The 20,838-nt window shown below is 43.8% G+C and overlaps 1 protein-coding gene across 1 annotated transcript in view; it reads left to right on the forward strand.

The window, feature by feature from the left end:
* The window catches only part of PSMD12 (proteasome 26S subunit, non-ATPase 12), a 30,536-nt gene extending 25,319 nt beyond the window's left edge, over positions 1 to 5,217 (forward strand). The window contains exons 10-11 of the mRNA XM_043585052.1: positions 1,703 to 1,780; positions 2,753 to 5,217. Coding sequence (XP_043440987.1) covers positions 1,703 to 1,780; positions 2,753 to 2,962 — 288 coding nt within the window. The 3' untranslated portion in view covers positions 2,963 to 5,217. The remainder of the gene's footprint in view (positions 1 to 1,702; positions 1,781 to 2,752) is intronic.
* The last annotated feature ends 15,621 nt before the right edge of the window (positions 5,218 to 20,838 follow it).

Here is a 20,838-nt window from a genome sequence, read left to right on the forward strand (position 1 = left end):
GAAGGAAGTCGGAGATACGGTAAGGGTCTGGAACGTAACAAGGTGTATATACTCCAGTCGTGGAAACCGAGAGGACGGTGGCCAGGCCCATATCTGACACAGAGCCCTCTAGCAGTAAGCGTGGAGAATGTGTTTGGAGAGAGACCACAATGGAACTGAGAAGACGAAGTGAGGGCTCCTGTGAGCTCCAGCCAAAGCAGTAGCTGAGGATTGAAGAATGGATGAGGTGGAAATATTTTAAGAAAGAAAATCAATCGAATTTGGTCACTGATTAAATTGAAAGTTATGAAGGAAGAGGGGTCCAGAATGATTCCCCTGCTTCCTAAGTAAGAAGCTGGTGTGGCCCTGGACCCTAACAGAGACGGGAGAAGACACGGCTTCTTCAAAGATCCATTCATTTTTCTTCCCACTGTTCCCCATTTTCCCTGTGAATGCTGTTGTTTTGTTAATAACATAATAATAAAGGGAAGTCTCTAACTTGAGCACCATTTCCAGTGAAAATTGGGACATTTAATTTCAAGTTACCTTTCAACAGTTACGATAATGTGGTGTTTTGAGATACTCTCGATCATTTTTTGAATCTGAGCCATTTAAACATCTGTGTCATAATTAGGAAAGTTTAACTTTAGATTCTTGCATTTAGCAAAAATAGTTTAGTATCGTTATAGTTTTTAACCATTGTTTTAGTTAAGATAAGCCTAGGTTTTGACCACATATATGTATTTTTAATAGATTCTATTTTTTTTTTATTTTAGAGAGTGAGCGAGCACATGCATGAGCAGGGGAGAGGTCCAGAGAGAGAAAGAGAATCTCAAGAACGCTCCACACAGCACAGAGCCCAATGCGGGGCTTGATCCCACGACCCTGGCATCATGACCTGAGCTGAAATCACGAGTCGGATGTTCAACTGACTGAGCCACCCAGGCAGCCCTTGACTATATATATTTAAAGAGAGTTGGAGAGAGTAGGGGCGACTGGTGGCTCAGTCGCTTAAGCATCTGACTCTTGATTTTGGCTCAGGTCATACATGGTCTCACGGTTTCATGAGTTTGATCCCCGCATCAGGCCCTGCACTGACAGTGTGAAGGCTGCTGGGGATTTTCCCTCTCTCTCTGTGCCTCCATGCTTATGCTATCTCTGTCTCTCTCTAAATAAATAAATAGATAAATAAGCTTTTAAAAAGTTGTGGAGAGTATTCAGAATAACTTCCAAATAACTACAGAAGTCAAAATACCCAAATTTTTTACTTTGTTGTTGAACTTTAGAACCGTGGTGGGCTCTAGAGAAACAAAAGCTCTGAATCCGACATTTTTTTTTTTTTTAAATACCTGCATTTCTTTCTTTCTTTCTTTCTTTCTTTCTTTCTTTCTTTCTTTCTTTTTTTTTTTTTTAATTTTTTATTTATCTTTGAGACAGAGAGAGACAGAGCATGAGCAGGGGAGGGGCAGAGAGAGAGGGAGACATAGAATCTGAAGCAGGCTCTGGGATCTGAACTGTCAGCACAGAGCCTGACGCGGGGCTCGAACTCACGGAGTGTGAGATCATGACCTGAGCTGAAGTCAGACACTCAACCCACTGAGCCACCCAGGCGCCCCTGAATCCGACATTTTAACTAAACCTGTTTGGAAATGAAAACAAATGGGCTGTTAGCTTTATCGACAACTGCTACCCGTCCTTCATATGCCCTCTGTTCTCTCCCCAGAATATTAGAATAATGGCCAAGTATTACACGAGGATAACAATGACGAGGATGGCCCAGCTTCTCGATCTGTCTGTTGATGTAAGTGGTAAATGTTGCATGAGCTGTTTGTAGCCAGTCATTTTGAATATCAGCTGACTTACAAAAATCAAATGAGAAAATCAGTTTTGTTTCATTATTTAGTTTTAAGCTTAGGTGGCGGAAGGTTTCTCCAGGCTATCTTGAGGATCAAAAAATAGCCTAAACACCAAGTTTATAATTACATTAATATTATGTCCTAGTTAAAATCTTCTCTGAAATATGGCAGTTCTACATTGATTCATTTGCCTGGGGTTTATATTTCTGTCATAAATATGTCTGGGTTCCCAGAAATAACCATAGAGATGTAAACTGTGACGGAGACTTTGCTGCAGCCCCCCTGCCGAGGGCCCAGGTCACATTAGAAGAATGTTACGTTCAGGCCTGAGTTCCTGTTGTTGGAATGTTCACCCACCACAGAGATAGGAGTTAAGTGATGTGAGCTAAAAGCCATTTCTGTCATCGCATGGTGTTTTCCAGTTTAGCTAAAAAAGAGGAATCACGGATGTTCGAGGTCAAAGGCTTGATCGTTGGTTGGCTCATCAGCTCCTCACATTTCTGGACCACGAGGACCAGAGAGAGTCCTTAGAAGTAAAGTGCCTTGTCCTTAGTTACATAGCTGCCAAGTGACAGGGCATATATAGTAACCCAGTGTTTCTGGAAACAAATTAACTGCATAATGTGCTGGCGGGGGGGGGGGGGGGACCATTGTAGACCAAGAGCAGACATTTCCTAGACTCGCAGTAAAATAAATACGTTATTATAGGAAGCCTGCTTTGGATTCTGTGCCTCCCTCTGTCTCTGCCCCTCCCCCGCTCACATTGTCTCTCTCAAAAATAAACATTTTTTTTTTAAAAGACAGAAAATGCTTTCCTTAAATTTTTCCTTAAATTATTTCCTGTAATTACGCTTTTTTTTTTCTTTTTTTTTTTTTAATTATCCTGTCTTAATCCAATTTGTCTTTCTCTCTTGCAGGAGTCAGAAGCTTTTCTTTCGAATCTAGTAGTTAACAAGACCATCTTTGCTAAAGTAGACAGGTTGGCAGGAATTATCAACTTCCAGAGACCCAAGGATCCAAATAATTTATTAAATGACTGGTCTCAGAAACTGAACTCACTGATGTCTCTCGTTAACAAAACTACACACCTCATAGCCAAAGAGGAGATGATACATAATCTACAATAGGGTCTCCGTGCCCTTAATGCTTTTAGAAAAGAGTTAAAATTGGAAGTCATTTAAAAACAAAACAAAAAAAAGACTGTTATGGTGTATATGTTGGGGTTTTTTTTCTATTCTCAGCTCCTTTGTCTAAAATTTAAAAGATAGTGACTATGTTTAAGGCCCCTTTTGACCTTTCACTTCCCTGATTTTATCGTTAACTTTGCATTTGCAATTGGTGCAAAAAAAAAAAAAATTTCTATTTCTATGGTCTACGTACTCAAAAACTTGTGTCATAACTTACCCAAATGTGTTTTTCTATCATTTGAAAACTTTTTAGCTATTATTTGTTCTCATTCAGCTAACAACCGTCATTATTATAATAAAAGCAGTATATGCACATTGACTTTCTATAGTTACCTGTGTTTCTGAACATTTTGTGGGATAGGGATTTAAGTATTTTTTAAATAAAAGAAATTCTGTTGTAAAGCTATCAATTATTTAGTAGAATTTCAAAAACAACATAGGGCATATCAGAACATTTGGGATAGAGTTGTAATTTGTGAAGAATTTGTATTTTAGTATTGTGGCAAAAGGCCTCTAGACTGAGTGTAGAGAGTGATTGGTAGGCTAAAGACTTAATGTAGACTTATTTTTTTTTCCTTGAGTCAAACTGGTTTCGATCACAGTAGCTCGATTCTTTCCGTTCCCCGTCTCGACCAGTTACTGAACAAAATCAAGTGACGTCGTGTTGACACAGGTTAACACGCAAAGTCATTTTTATAAGATTTGTTCGTGGCTTTCACATCTAGGTCTAATGACATCATTAGTGTTCCAAATTCATTAACTCTATAGGAACTGATTTCCATTACGTGAACACTGGATAACAACCTAACACGTTTTAAAAATGATCCAGAAGGACTCAGCCATCCTCTAAGCAAATAGCACAGTATTGACATTTCTTTTACAGAAGTAAACAAAAGTAGTTTTACTGTCAAAAGAAACACCTGAGATCAATTAATATGAGCAGATTTTTGGAAGTTTTTAAAAATTTTGATTTATTTCAGGGAAAACAGAACAATGAAACAATGTTAGAAGGTTATTTAAAGAAAGTAGGAGGTCTGCTTTTTTGAAAATCCAAACGAAGGGAGGGGGGAACAAAAGGCATTGTGGAAATAACATTTTTTTCATAATTTGTTTTCATTTAGTGGTCACTAAACTGTTCTGTGATCCAGAGCTGGGGACAATTGTAGGGACCTCTGCTATTTATGCTGAGTCATTGTAATAACCCAGTATTAAATCCAAGTCTGTTCTTCGGAAATTTATGTATCGGTCACATTGATGACAAACATCTGCTACCACTCATCTTTAAAAATCTAACCAAACTGTGGTGGCAAGTTCAGGAACATCAGAAGTTCACACTAGCAGTAGAATATGGTTTCAATTTTCTGCTCAATGAAAAGGATAGAAAATGAAATCCTTTTGCATTGTTCATTTGTAAACCAAATTGGAGCTAATTTGAATCTAGCTTCTCGTTAACTCACTAACTCGTTACCCTTGTACTTGGCAAACACCTAGGCCATTTGGCCAGATGTATTGTTGTCAAGCTCTCAAATGACCCTCTTTCGTCTTTGTTTAACGTGCTCGCCCTCGAACTAAGCTCTTTGTGTGTCCTGATTCGGTGCCATTTGTAACGGTGTCCCGGTCACTGGATCTCATTTAACTGCTCATCCAGTTCTTGAGTTTTTCCTATCCAAGCAACTTAAATTTCTTAGTGTTACGAAGAAGAATCAGCTAACACAGGGCAATAAAATATTTGAGACGTTCAGAACCCCAAACCCTGGCTTCCATTTCAGACTTCCAGCTGGCTGTTCGTGAAAAGGACAGAACCACTTTGTTTTAAATATGGAGAAGATAATACTTAACTCCTTTTCGTTTTCATTAGGTTACTAACTACAGAGAGATGATGAGCCACTGTTTTTTGTTTTTGTTTTTTAAATGAAACACTTTTTACCCTTTTATTTTTATATAATTTATGTTTTTATTTTAGAGTTCAATACCGATTTCTGTAATTATCCTCAATTTCCATATGCTTACTGAATCATTGAAAACTAATCTTTAAAAATCATGCTGTTCCATTCTATCTCTTACAAGTGTTACATGTATGATAACAACAAGTACGTATTTTACGTTGTGTTTGGCTCCTGGATATAGCTGCAATAAAAGCACTGATTTGTGGGTGTGTAAAACCCTGGAGAATAAACTCATACTTTTAAAGATCACGTCTTTTTTCAGTTCTCTTGCCGTCTAAAGCAAAAAGCCATAGGATTTTCGTTCTTTCAAAATCATGTCCTCTCCATAAACCTGTTTTTTAAGCCGGGGGACAACATTGTGCATGTTTTACACGCCAACTGGTTGGCTTCCCCCCCTCCCCCCGACTCCTTTCTGATCTGGGGTTCACGACAGGCCATACCTTATTGTGCCCTTGACCAGCGGTTCTCCAGTGGAGCCCACATCAGAGTCACCGGCGGGGCTTGTTAAAACAGATGGTCGGGCCCTACCCCCAGAGTTTCTGATCCAGGAGGTCTGGGGTAGAGCCCAAGAACTTCCATTTGTAACAATTTCTCAGGGGTCGCGGACGAACACTTGCATAAACGGTAGGGTTTTCAAAAGGGCTTTGTGAGAAAGTACTGCGTGGACATGGGCATCGGTACAGTTAGGCTTATGCTCCAGCGTGATTCTTAAATCCTTTGCCCGCTGTTTCTGAGTCTAGTGATCCAAAGTTCTGGGTTTTGTTATCTTGCTTGCGGACACGGAGAGAGATGTTCTTGCTTTCTGAGTGGATACAAAGCAATGTCCCTGACCTGGGGCTCAATATTTACCATGTTGAAAGAATTGAGGATTGGAAAAGTTTCATTATGTTGCTATTTCTTTTCTCTCTGTAAGATTAGTAATTGGGACTCCTGGGTGGTTCAGTGGGTTAAGCCACCAAATCTTGATTTCAGCCCAGGTCACCATCTCAATGGTTCCTGAGTTCAAGCCCTGCATTGCTGACCATGCAGAGCCTTGGAATTCTCCCTTTCTCCATCTCTCTCTGCCCCTCCCCCACTCGTTCATTTTCTCTCTCTCTCTCTCTCTCTCTCTCTCTCATATACGCAAAATAAAAACTTAAATAAGATTGGGAACCATGTTTATCTTGTTACCCATCATTTCTGTTACATAGAAACGTAGATGCTGAGTTTAATTGTTGCATAACCAATTAATCTTGTAAAATCTCTCCTTATACACGGTTGGTGGGAATGCAAATTGGTGCAGCCACTCTGGAAAACAGTGTGGAGGTTCCTCAAAAAATTAAAAATAGACCTACCCTATGACCCAGCAAGAGCACTGCTAGGAATTTACCCAAGGGATACAGGAGTGCTGATGCATAGGGGCACTTGTACCCCAATGTTTATAGCAGCACTCTCAACAATAGCCAAATTATGGAAAGAGCCTAAATGTCCATCAACTGATGAATGGATAAAAAAAATTGTGGTTTATATACACAATGGAGTACTACCTGGCAATGAGAAAGAATGAAATATGGCCCTTTGTAGGAACGTGGATGGAACTGGAGAGTGTGATGCTAAGTGAAATAAGCCATACAGAGAAAGACAGATACCATATGCTTTCACTCTTATGTGGATCCTGAGAAACTTAACAGAAACCCATGGGGGAGGGGAAGGAAAAAAAAAAAAAAAGAGGTTAGAGTGGGAGAGAGCCAAAGCATAAGAGACTCTTAAAGACTGAGAACAAACTGAGGGTTGATGGGGGGTGGGAGGGAGGAGAGGGTGGGTGATGGGTATTGAGGAGGGCACCTTTTGGGAGGAGCACTGGGTGTTGTATGGAAACCAATTTGACAATAAACTTCATATATTGAAAAAAAAAATCTCTCCTTATACCTTACTGGGATTTTGTTTGATCCTCACTTCCCACTGTATGTTACCTTTATATTATGTAATTGTAATACAAGTCAGTGGCATTAATTACATTCATAACGTACAACCAGCATTCATATCTATTTCCAAAACTTTCTTCATTTTTTTTTTATTTTTATTTTTTTAAGTAATCTCAACAATCAACGTGGGGCTTGAACTCACAACCCCAAGATCAAGATCAAGAGTTGTGTGCTCTACCGGCTGAGCCAGCCAGGTGACCCTACTTGCGAAATTTTATCCCAACCAGAAGTTACTAGGTGGTCGTTCCCCATCCCCCTCTCCCTTTCCCTTGCCCCTGGTAGCTTCTAATCTATTTTCTGCTTCTCTGAATTCACCTACTCCAGATATTTCATGTAAGTGGAGTCCTACAATTTGCCTTTTTGCGCCTGGCTTACTTCACCTAGAGTAATGTTTTCGAGCTTCGTCCATGTAGCTAGCATGTATCAGAACTTCGTTTCTCTCCTGGCTGAATAGCATTCCATTGTATGGATATAGCGCATTTTGTTTATTCATCTTTCGGTGGCCACTTAGGTTTCTGCTTCTGCCTCTTGTGACTAGTGCTGCTATGAAGATCGGTATACACGTGTGAAGTCCTGTTCACAATTATTTTAGGCATTTCTGCATGTTGGCTTTTTTTTTTTTTTTTTTTTTTTTTTTAATAAAAAGACTCAGGAGCACCTGGGTGGCTCAGTCGGTTGGGCGTCCGACTTCAGCTCGGGTCATGATCTCACAGTCCATGAGTTTGAGCCCCCCGCCGGGCTCTGTGCTGACAGCTCAGAGCCTGGAGACTACTTCGGATTATGTGTCTCCCCCTCTCTCTACCCCTCCCCTGCTCATGCTCTGTGTCTGTCTGTCTCTCAATAATAAACGTTAAAAAAAAATTTTTTTTAATAAAAAAATTAAAAAAAATAAAAAGACTCAGAAGAAATTATAAAGATTGTGCAGCATATTTTTCACTCAGTTTACACATTGGCTTTTTTTTTTTAAGATTTTTATTTTTTTAATTTTTGTTTATTTTTTTCGTCATCTCTACACCCAACCTGAGTCTCAAACTCACAATCCCGAGATCAAGAGTTGCATGCTTTTCTGATTGAGCCAGCTAGGCACCCCAAAGATTTTTTTTTAATTATTTATTTACTTTATTTTTGAGAGGGAGAGAGACCATGTGAGCAGGAGAGAGGCAGAGAGAGGGGGGCGTAGAGGGTCCTAAGCAAGCTCTGTGCTGACAGCAGAGAGCCTGATGGGGGGCTCAAACTTGAACTGTGAGATCATGGCCTGAGCCAAAGTCTGATGCTTAACCAACTGAGCCATCCAGGTGCCTCAAAATTTTATTATTTAAAAAAAAATTTTTTTTTAGTGTTTATTTTGTATTTATTTTGAGAGAGATTGTGCATGCCTGAATGGGAGAGGGGCAGAGAGAGAAGGAGAGAGAAGATTCCAAGCAGGCTCTATGCTGTCAGTGCAGAGCCCGACATGGGGCTCGATCTCACAACCGTGAGATCATGACCTGAGCTGAAATCAAGAGTCAGACACAACCAACTGGGCCACCCCGGCGTCCGAAAGATTTTTATTTTTAAGTAATCTCTGCACCCAATGTGGGGCTTGAATTCACACAACCTTGAGATCGAGTCGCATGTTCTACGTACTGAACCAGCCGGGTGCATATTGGCCTTTAAAACCAAAAGAACAGGTGCCTGGGTGGCTCAGTCAGTTAAGCTTCCCACTTCGGCCCAGGTCATGATTTGCAGGTTGGGAGTTTGAGCCCCCCATCGGGCTCTGCACTGACAATGCAGAGCCTGCTTGAGATTCAGTCTCTCTCCCTCTCTCTCTCTCTCTCTCTCTCTCTCTTTCTCTCCCTCCCTCCCCCACCTGTGCACTCTCTCTCAAAAAAATATGTACAAAGGAATGATGTGGTAGGCCAGAGAGACCAATTTCTGGCCAAGCTGTTGCTATTTCAATCTTAACACTAACTTACTAACAATCTTAACACTAAACATAAAGACAAATTTCACAAGAATTCTTGTTCTCTTACACCTATTGCCAGGAGAGGCCAAAGTCAGTGGAACAGGAACTACTTGTGATCAAGTTATCAGACCACATCTCAGCCTTTTGGAGCACATATCATATGTATATCTCAAAACAATTAGCATTAAATAAGGCATTCCTGTCTCCATGATAGGTGATCTTGTATCTGAAACCCTTAAGGACTTTTTAGGGTTCAGAACCAAAACGTCTAAAGATTTGGTATAACTGGGACAAATAGAACTATTCAGTATGAATCAAAAGTAGCCACGGGGCTCCTGGGTGCCTCCCTCGGTTGAGCAACTCTTAATTTCGGCTCTGTTCGTGATCCCTGGGTCATGGAATCAAGCCCCTAGTCGGACTTCACATAGAACATGAAGCCTGCTTGTGATTCTTCTGCTCTCTCCTCCCTTCTCTACCCCCCCCCCCCCCCGCCATGTCCCTCTCTCTGGCTCAAGGTCTGTCTCTCTCCTTCTCTCAAAAAAAAAAAAAAAAAGAGCTAAATAGAGGCACCTGGCTGGCTCAGTAGACCATATGACTTGATCTCAGGGACATGGGTTCAAGCCCCAAGTTGAACATGGTCCCTACTTTTAAAACTCATCTTCAAGAGTTTTAACATTTCTAAATTGAATAGCCTGCTTCAATTTCCTATCTTAATTTGAACTCTGGACACTTTCCTTGAACTGAGAAAGAAAACTTTGTGGTTTCATAATACCTTTTTTTTTTTTTTTTTTATGCTTCAATGTCCCTGGCCAGTGCAGAAAGTAAAAAGATTAAAGCAATATGATGTAAACTCCTTTTACTTCACCAAGATTTTAGCACTGTATTCATTTGAAAGTTTTTAGGATTTGCAAATTAGATAACTTTAGAAGAGTTCACCTTCAAGAAAGAGCAAAGATGATGTTGCAAAGGAGTAAGACGTTTCTTAAAATGCATATCATGTCTGCTACTGCTGAATGTGCTGCATAACGCCTCACTACAGAATACTAACCAGCTGGTTTCCCGACACTTCCACATTGATTTCCATTGTGCCTGGAATGCAGGCCAGATATTTTATTCAAAGTGTTCCACTTAATGGAAACACGATGAGACCACATTTCCTGCACCTTTTAGAATGCAAATCTTGAAAGAGAAGGATGATGTGACTTTTTTTTTTTTTTTTCCCTGCTGTCAGTACTTGGGGATTACAGGAAGAGTTTGGAAATCAGTTTCTCCTGTAAGATTTAGATTATAACAGCAGCATATTCTGGGCCAGAGTGGATAAGCAGACATAATGGCCTCCTGGCTTGCAAAATCCGACGACAAAAAGGCAAGCGTCTGGAGGACAACTTTTACAGTGAGTTGACAACAAAATTTCCCAACACGGGGCATTTATGCCCCGCATATAGTTGCAAAAGGTATGCACTTTGAAAAATGACCAGATAACTGGCTTGAGTAGCCTCGCGGTATGGAACTGGAAGACAGAATGTGTCGATCAAAGAGTTAGCCATGAAAGGTAAGAGAAGAGTTTCGGAAGCACACATTCATGGTGTCGGTGGGGGACGAATCCTTAGCGAACTGAATCCAAGTGTTCTGGACTTGCAGTCAAGGCCATCCTAACCACGGAAATGGATACAGGAAATACAGCCAAACCCCTGTGACCCCCTTGCTGGAAACATTTGTCTCATGAAATTGAGACAGCACGTGCAAATGGCCTAAAATCATATAAGGAGTTTACCTTGATCTGACCCCATGCTCTATAAGCAAACTTCTAATGATGATATTTACCTTATCATGAAGTTCATGACAATTTACCAAGTGTTATTTGGTAACTTACCAAGTGTTCTTTTCAAAAAGGTAAAATTGAATGTAAAATGGTTCAGTCATGTGGAAAACGGTTTCGTGGCTCCTTGAAAACTTGAACAAAGAGCCTGGGCGGCTCAGTGGATTAAGGTCCCATGTCGGCTCAGATCATGATCCCATGGTTCATGAGTTCGAGCCCCACGTTGGACTCTGTGCTGACAGCTCAGAGCCTGGAGCCTACTTCGGATTCTGTGTGTGTGTCTCTCTCTGTCCTCCCCTGCTCATGCTCTGTCTCTGTCTCAAAAATAAATAAACATTAAAAAAAAATTAAAAAAAAAAAAAAAACAGAATAACAGGCGCTCCTGGGGGGCTCAGTCAGGTAAGTGTCAGACTCTTGGTCTCAGCTCTGGGGACCAACGTCTCTTGGTCCCGGGTCTTGACCTGGGGGTCGTGAGTTCAAGTCCCATGTTGGGCTTCGTGCTGGGCATGAAGCCTACTTAAATAAATACAAATAAAAATAAAAATAAATAAAACCATATGACCCAGCAATTCTACTCCTAGGTATATCCCCAAGAGAACAGTGAAAACAGTGTTCAAATACTTGCAAGGGAATATTCATAGCAGCACTGTTTGCAATAGTCGAAAAGTAGAAACTACCCACATGGCCATCAGAGTATGGATGGATAAGTAAATGGTGGCATATCCATACCACAGAATGTTATTTAGCCATGAAAAATCATGCTGATCTATGCTACAGTGAGGATGAACCTTAAAACATGCCAAGTGAAAAGTCAGACACAAAAGATCACACACGGTATGAATCTATTTATATGAAATATCCAGAATATGTAAATCCAAGAGAAACAAAGTAAATGATGATTTCCAGGGACTGGCAAGGTGTAGGGGAAGAAGTAAAATAATTGTTGGGGCACCTGAGTGGCTCAGTTGGTTAAGCGTCCAACTTCGGCTCAGGTCATGATCTCCCAGTTTGTGAGTTCAAGCCCCACATCAGGCTTTGTGCTGACAGCTCGGGGCCTGGAGCCTGCTTCAGATTCTGTGTCTCCATCTCTCTCTCTGCCCCTTCCCTCCTCATACTGTCTCTCTCTCAAAAATAAACATTAAAAATTTTTTATTTTTTTTTTATTTTTAAAATTTTTTTCCCCAACGTTTATTTATTTTTTTGGGGGGACAGAGAGAGACAGAGCATGAACGGGGGAGGGGCAGAGAGAGAGGGAGACACAGAATCGGAAACAGGCTCCAGGCTCTGAGCCATCAGCCCAGAGCCCGACGCGGGGCTCGAACTCACGGAGCGCGAGATCGTGACCTGGCTGAAGTCGGACGCTTAACCGACTGCGCCACCCAGGCGCCCCTAAAAATTTTTTAAATAACTGTTTAATGGATAAGGAATTTTATTTTGGAACGATAAAAATGTTTATGAGCTAGGTAGATATGATGGTTATACAATACTGTGGATGTACTAAATTCCACTGAATTTTTCATTGTAAAATGGTTAATTCTTTTTTTTTTAAAGATTTTACTTATTTTTAAAGTTTATTTATTTTGAGAGAGACAGAGAGACAGTGCAACCAGGGGAGGGGAAGAGAGGAAGAGGGGACAGAGGATCCAAATCGGGCTCTGGATTGACAGTGGAAAACCCGATGCAGGGCTTGAACTCATGAACCATGAGATCATGACCTGAGCTGAAGTCAGATGCTTAACTGACGGAGCCACGGAGGTGCCCCATAAAGATTTAATGTTGAAGTATCTCTACACACAACACGGGGCTCAAACCCACAACCTCGAGATCAAGAGTCAAATGCTCCACCAACTGAGCCAGCCGGGCCTCTGGAATGGTTACTTCTGTTTTGCTAATGTCACCTTAATTTTTTTAGAAAGGTAAAAACATGGCTCATGTAAATATAAAATATGTACATCAAAGATTGGATCCAACTTACAAGTAATGAATAAGAGAACCAGTGAAAAAATTTTTTAATTTTGTGGACGTCTCTTCATTTTTGAGAGACAGGGAGAGACAGAGCACGAGCAGGGGAGGGGCAGAGAGAGAGGGAGACACAGCATCCGAAACAGGCTCCAGGCTCCGAGCCGTCAGCACAGACCCTGATGCTGGGCTCGAACTCACGAACCGCGAGATCATGATCTGAGCTAAACTCTGACGCTCAACCAAGCCACCCAGGTGCCCCTGAGAACCAGTAAAATTTTAAAACCAGTTCAAAGGCGGTGGGGCGGGGAGGGGGGCACCTGGGTGATTCATCAGTGAAGCATCAGACTCTTGATTTCAACTCAGGTCATGATCTCAGGGTTGGTGGGTTTGGGCCCAGCGGCGTTTGGGCTCCGTGCTGACAGCAGGGAACCTGCTTGGGGTCTTCTCTTTCATTCTCTCTCTGCCTGTCTAAAAAAAATAAATAAATAAAAATAAACTTTAAAAATAAATGACAATAAAACCACTCCAAAAGGATATTTAAGAATAAAATCGGGGGCGCCCAGGTGGCTCAGTGGGTTAAGCGTATAACCCTTTGTTTTTGGCTCAGGTTCGTGCCTGTGTTTGAGCCCCGAGTCGGGCCACTTTGACAATACGGAGCCCACTTGGAGTCTCTCTCCCTCTCTCTCTGCCCCTCCCCTGCTCTCGTGTGAGTGCTCTCTCTCAAAAATAAATAAATAAACGTAGCAAAAAAAAATGTGCGCGATACAAAAATGGTTTGTGTAGAACAGGCCCAGGCATCGTAATGTGTTGAGTGTCTTATCTTTTGGCCGGACAGGTATCACTTCCGTCTTCAGTGAACAAAAATCTCTAAGTTAATCTCTGCTCCTACAGAATTATTAAATAGCCCAGACAATACAGAGTCAAGCTCAGCCACTGCACTGAGACAAAGCCCAGTAATCTCTTTTATCCATTTCCAAGTTTTAAATACTCTTTCTGACATGTTCATCAACCAGGAGAGAGGAAGGGTTGATGAGGTGTTTTCTTGGATGACCGTGAAATGTCTTCTCAGGAAGAAGTAAATGGTTGCTGTGGTTTTATACACAAGTATTACCATGGACGGATAATGGACATCCGTCTCTGAAAGACAGATCTGCTCCGTGAGCTGGAAACACAGAGCCCGTGGGCCTCTAAGGCCAGACGCCAGGCTTGGCCTATAGAAAAATTAACCGAGAAAACGCAGATGATCCGGTAAAGTCCTTCTGGAGAGGCAGCTTCTTTTCCCTCCGAAGAGAGAGGCTCTTTTTCTAATTTTGATGTTTAACAACTTCATTTGTGGCCTGGACTTTCCCCCCACTCCCCAAACCTTGAAATTAAGTGTTTAATCATATATGTACTTCTCTGGTTTTTTAGATACATCACGTTGGTAAAATAATTTGCTAAACTCCAACCACTATTGAATGTTTGCTGATATATTCAGGCAAATTATCCACTCCTTGAAGTTATTCTAAGTATACTCAGTTGTCAGGAAGGAGTTGTGTGGGACACAACTACAAGTGAATGTATATCATTCATGTCTTTGTGAGGAAGTTGTGTTCCTTCCCATGAGATAACTATCATTCATTTCCTTCCTGGTTTTTAAGTTCCCATGCTATTTGTGAATGCTCACGACAGGTTTTATGATGAGGAAAACATTGGCCAATATTATATTCAAGTGCTCTTTCTCTGAAAAGCATTCTCTCTCTTTTTTTTTTTTAATGATTACTTATTTTTGAGAGACAGAAGGAGACAGAGCAGGAGCGGGGGAGGGGCAGAGAGAGAGGGAGACACAGAATCCGAAACAGGCTCCAGGCACTGAACCATCAGCCCAGACTCCAACCCGGGGCTCGAACTCACGAACTGTGACATCATGACCTGAGCCGAAGTCAGACATTTAACCAACTGAACCACCCAGGTGCCCTGGTTTCTTTTCTTTTTTTAATGTTTATTTTTTCTGAGAGAGAGAGAGAAAGGGGGGGGAGGGGAGAGAGAGAGAGACAGAGAGAGAGAGAGAGACAGAGAGAGAGAGAGAGAAAGAGAATCCCAAGCAGGCTCCACACCCCATACAGAGCCTGACTCAACCTCGAGATCATGATCAGAGTTGAAATCAAGAGTCAGATGCTTAACCACCCAGGTGCCCCTGGATGCATAGATTTTTAAGGTATTAAATGCCATCATTTATTAAACAGTCCCCCATTGACCAAATGGTTATCTTCAGGTTTTTAAATTTTACATTTTTTTATTCTTTTTCTTTTTTCACCCTGACTTTGTTGGAGACTGATTGACAAACACTGTATTATATTTAAAGTGCACAGGGGCGCCTGGGTGGCTCAGTCGGTTGAGTGTCCAACTTCCGCTCAGGTCATGAGCTCACGGTTTGTGAACCCCGCATCGGGCTCTCCGTTCTCAGTGCAGAGCCTGCTTCAGATCCTCTGTCTCCCTCTCTCTGTGCCCCTACCCTGCTCTCTCTCTCTCAGAAATAAATAAAAACATTTAAAACTTTAAAAAATAATAATAAGGGCATATATTTTTATTTTATTGAATACAATTTTATTAATGAGTTCCCATTGAATGGTTTTTCCCAGTTTTTAAAAAGATTTTTTTTTATTTATCGTTATTATTTCTTAAGGTTTTACTTTTAAGTAATTTCTACACCCAATGTGGGGCTCAAACTCACAACCCTGCAATCAAGAGTCACGTGCTCTACTGACTGAGCGAGCCAGGTGCCCTCTCAGTTTGGGTTCTGGATTTTGATTCCCACCCTCCCCCGCCCCCATTACAAACAGTGCTGCTGTAAACATCCTTGAATACCTATCTTGGTTTAGTTCTCTTGAAGACATGAGGTGTTATGGATATTTCTAATTATTATGTTTTTTTTTTTTTTTAGTTTATTTATTTTGAGAGTGAGAGAGGGTGCACAGGAGAGAGTGCACATAAGCGGGGGAGGGGCAGAGAGAAGGTGGGAGAGAAAGTATCCCAGCAGGCTCCCCACCATCAACACAGAGCCCTATGGGGGCCTCGAACTCACAAACCCGAGATCATGACCTGAGCTGAATCAGGAGCTGGACACTTAAATGACTGCACCACCCAGGAGCCCCTAATTATTATGTTTTTTTAAAGTGACCGTCCAGGGCTGCCTGGGTGGCTCAGTCGTTTAAGGGTCCGACTTCAGCTCAGGTCATGATCTTGTGGTTTGTGAGTTTGAGCCCCACTTCAGACTCTGCTGACAGCTCAGAGCCTGGAACCTGCTTCAGATTCTGTGTCCCCCTCTCCCTCCGCCCCTCCCCCACTCACACTCTGTCTCTCTCAATCAATCAATCAATCAATCAAAACATTAAAAAAATTGATAAAGTGACGTCCAGACTATTATTCAGGTGACATATCAGATGACTCGTAGGCACCACTTCAGACCTTCTGGGCACCCTCTGTCACTTTTCCAGCCGCCAAAGCAGCAATCACTCTTTTGTAGACACAAGTGATGTGGAACTGGTGTGACCATACCATGGGTCGCCTTGGGTCCAGCCCCCTTCTCTCCTTCTTCTCTAGGACTTCCCTGTTGACGGGAGCCCAGCTGGCACCACCAAAAGAGAGTGAGACTTGACGTCCCTTGAGGTGAACCCCTGACCAAGGGGTTGCCTCTTTCCCACTTCTCCCTGCTGGACCGTCCTGAGCGCAGGTCATATAACGTCTTAGAGGACAAGCCCCCCAGGATGGCACAGTCAGCCGCACTGAGCAGCGGCCGGTTTGATAATGCAATTTCTTGGGCTCCAGGATGGCTCAGTTGGTTGGGCGGCCGACTTCGGCTTCGGTCATGATCTCGTGGATCATGGGTTCGGGCCCCATGTTGGGCTCTGTACTGAGAGCGTGGGGTCTGCTTGGGATTCTCTCTCTTTCTCTCTCTGCCCCTCCCCCTGCCCCCTGCCCCCTGCCCCTCCCCCTGTACATCACAAACGCAGACCTTCTTCTTCTGGGTAAGAGAGGGGTGAGGGTAGAGAGAAGTCCAACAGAGGGCGGAGGCTCTGACCCAAACACTTTCTATAGATTTCCTCACTGGGTCTGCTTTCTCTCCTCAGCCTACTGCAATCTGGCTTTCAGCTCTACTATCCTTCTGAAACGGCCCTTTCGAAGACCCCCGTGCCCACCATCATGTCACATCCAAAGGTCGGGTATCGCGTCCCCCTCTTACGTGGTCTCTCAGCAGCGTTTGGCTCAGTTAACCACTGACTGCCTTATTGAAACATTTTCTAGACTTCTCTGATAGAGCTACCATCACACCCTACCTCAATGGCTGTCTCCTCCTCCAATGCCACCGGATGGCTGGCCGTTGAAGGGTGCCAGGGTCTCTCCTCAGCCTTCTCCTCTTTTCCAACCATGCTCTCTCCCCAGATAATCTCATCCAATCCTGTGCCTTCACATATCTCTCTAGGCTGATGACTTCCAAAACACTATTTTCTACCTTTGCCTTTCTTTCGAACCCCAGACTCTCAACATGTTTCTACTTGGATATCTAAAAGGGGCGCCTGGGTGGCTCAGTCAGTTGAGCGACCGACTTTGGCTCAGGTCATGATCTCACGGTTTGTGAGTTCGAGCCCCGCATCAGGCTCTGTGCTGATGGCTCAGAGCCCGGAGCCTGCTTCGGATTCTGTGTCTCCCTCTCTCTCTCTGCCCCTCCCCCACTCATGCTCTGTCTCTCTCTGTCTCAGAAATAAATAAACATTAAACAATTTTTTTTATTATTAAAAAAAAAGGCAACTCAAATTTAACCTATTCAAAGCACCTCCTGATTTCCCCATCAACCTGCTTCTTCCTGTTCTTCCCACATTTCAGGAAATGATACCACGTGGTAACTCAGGACCAAAACTCAGATGATGTCATTTTTTCCCCTCTCCCCTCATCCTATCCATCAGCAAGTCCTGAATCTCTACAATTCATCCCGAATCCAGCCACTTCTCATCACCTCCACTGCTACACCCGGACCCATGCCACCATTGTATCTAGCCTGGACCATAAGAGCCTCTTGTACCGGGCAAATGCAACCAGAGTGATTTTTGTAAAACTTAACTCTGATTATCTCTCTCACTCCTGCTAAAAAGTCTTCTAACAGCGTCCCTTGCAAGGAGGATGAAATCCACAAGCCCCTACCTGATCTGTCCTTGGCTGATCTCTCTGATCTCTTATCTGGATCCTCCTCTCCCTCTTCTTTCTTGCTTTCTTGCTTGCTTGCTTGCTTTTAGAGAGACAGAGCCTAGGAGCAGAGGGAGAGAGAGGGAGAGAATCTCAAGCCCAACGCAGGGCTCAATCCCACAACCCTGGGATCACAACCTGAGCTGAAATCAAGAGTTGGACACTCACCTGATTGAGCCACCTAGATCCTTCCTTTCCCTCTTCTTGTCTGCCACTGGAACATGTCGAGCTTTTTTTCTTGGGTCAGCACCTTCCCACGTTAATGCCTCTCTTCCCCACTCTTCTCCAGATCTTGACATGGGTGGGTCTTCTTGGGTTCTTTCTTATCACTTGGGGCTCAGCTCAAGGGTCGTTTCAAGAGGACGTCCCTGATGTCTCTTATTAAGGATGACCTGACCTGATCCTCTCTATCCCACTATCCAGCTTTATTTCGCCATGTCATTTGTCACCGTCTGAAATTATCTCATCATTTATTTTCCTCCTTCCTTATTCCCTTGTGCAAGTAGTGACAGTCTCCATCTCCTAGACTGAGTGGCCCAGGAGGGGTAGACCTTTGTCCTGTTCCCTACTATATCCCAGAAGTGTAGAATAGAATCAAGCCGAGAACCAAGCCCCTAGGAACTCGGGGTGCCTGGGTGGCTCAGTTGGTTAAGCGTCCGACTTTGGCTCAGATCACGATCTCGCGGTGCGTGAGTTCGAGCCCCGCATCAGGCTCAGTGCTGACGGCTCGGAGCCTGGAGCCTGTTTTGGATTCTGTGTCTCCCTCTCTCTGACCCTCCCCCATTCATGCTTTGTCTCTCTCTGTCTCAAAAATAAATAAACGTTAAAAAAAAAAAATTTTTTTTTTTTTTTTAAAGAGTCAGGGCGCCTGGGTGGCCTAGCCGGTTAAGCGTCCAACTCTTGATTTCAGCTCATCACGGTTCGTGAGTTCCAGCCCCGCATCAGACTCTGTGCTGGCAGTGCAGAGCCTGCTTGGGATTCTCCCTCTCTGCCCCTCTCCTGCTCAAGAAATGAACTTAAAAATAAAAAAAAATAATAATAAAAGACAGAATAAAGGAGGTCAGAAGGTGGTTTGCAATCTTTGGACATAGCTGGCTTTTATTGCCCATGAAGAGATAAAGTTCCCCGGCCTTTCTTCATTACCTTTACAATTTGCTGAGAGTGTCGGGGTCACCAAAGAGCTCACTGTGAGAAGCAAAAATCCTGTGCCTCTCCCCATAGGTCATGGGGCTTGGAGAGTGTCAGAGCTTGGAGGAGGGACCTGAGACACAGAGGACCCAACGTGTCCTGAGGAGTGTCCTGAGAACCTTGACCTCAGTGCCGCTGCCTGGCTCGGCACAGGCATGGACATGTGGTGGCATCACTGGAGCCTGGACACCGATCCGGACTTGAGACTTCCCTTGGTCAATAACTCTGTAACCCCTGGGTAAGTCACGACCCCTCTCTGTACTCCAGTCTCCCCATTTGTGTGGGGATGATGATGATGATGTTACTTCTTCCCAGGGTTTGCATAAGGCTCAGATAAATTTATCTACGCCAGTAAATATTGGCACAGTTACCAGGCTGGATTCCGAGCTAGTTTGCTAAAAAGGGGCCAGGCTTGAGGCGGCAAAAAGCAAACGGCCTCATGCTTCCTTTAGAGAATATTTAACCCTGCCTCACATTTACTAAACAGGTTAAAAATTCCCTCAGTCCCTCATGCACACCTCCCACCTTGCTTCTTTCTCTCCTTTTCTGTCTCCTTCCTCTCTTAGAGATATAGGAGAAAAGAGAGAAATAAACACTTCCTCCAACATTTACATTTTTTTTAAGTTCCCCCCCCACACACACCCCTTTTAGGGAACTCTAATTCCAATACACGACTTGCTGGAGAAGCCTGCCTGGCCCTTAGACGCCACTAGGGGGCAGCTCTGCTCGTGGGTCCCGGCCCCTCTCCCAGCGGTGGGCTATAAATAGGCCGCAAGTGAGAAGGTCTGAAATCCCTTCCCACTCTCTTCCCACTCATGTTCTCCCCCAGGGAAGTGCAGGGCACCGGACGCGTCTCTAGTCTCTCAAACGGCAGCAGGAGAGAGATGCTGTCTCCTGTTTGTGGTGGCCAGTGGCCCAGGTGATCAGTGGTCTTGGGTCCATCCATGACCCGCGGTCCCAAGAATAACGGGGGCTACAGGAGACGCAGAGGCTGAGGCCTTGGGGACTTTCCCTTGTGATATGGAGGGACGGGACTGGAAGTTGAATGGGAGAGAAAGGAAGGAAAAGAGGCAGTAGGCCAGGTGTCCTCTCCCTACCCAGGCGCCCCTGGGGACGAGGTCTTTAAAGAAGTGATTATGTTAAGGGGCACGTGGGTGGCTCAGTGGGTTGAGTGTCTGACTTCCACCCAGGTCATGATCTCACCGTTGGTGAGTTCAAGCCCCACATCCGGCTCTGTGCTGTCACCACAGAGCCTGCTTCAGATCCCCTGTCCCCCTCTCTCCCTCTGCCCCCTGCCCCACTCTCTCTCTCTCTCTCTTAAAAAAAAATTGGGGCGCCTGGGTGGCTCAGTCGGTTAAGCGGCCGACTTCAGCTCAGGTCATGATCTCGGGGTCCGTGAGTTCCAGCCCCGCACCGGGGTCTGTGCGGACAGCTCAGAGCCTGGAGCCTGTTTCAGATTCTGTGTCTCCCTCTCTCTGACCCTCCCCCCGTTCATGCTCTGTCTCTCTCTGTCTCAAAAATAAATAAAAACATGGGGCGCCTGGGTGGCGCAGTCGGTTAAGCGTCCGACTTCAGCCAGGTCACGATCTCGCAGTCCGGGAGTTCGAGCCCCGCATCGGGCTCTGGGCTGATGGCTCAGAGCCTGGAGCCTGTTTCCGATTCTGTGTCTCCCTCTCTCTCTGCCCCTCCCCCGTTCATGCTCTGTCTCTCTCTGTCCCAAAAATAAATAAACGTTGAAAAAAAAATTAAAAAAAAATAATAAAAACGAAATT

The sequence above is a fragment of the Prionailurus bengalensis genome, chromosome E1 (genome assembly GCF_016509475.1).
Source record: "Prionailurus bengalensis isolate Pbe53 chromosome E1, Fcat_Pben_1.1_paternal_pri, whole genome shotgun sequence".
In the NCBI taxonomy this organism is placed as follows: domain Eukaryota; kingdom Metazoa; phylum Chordata; class Mammalia; order Carnivora; family Felidae; genus Prionailurus; species Prionailurus bengalensis.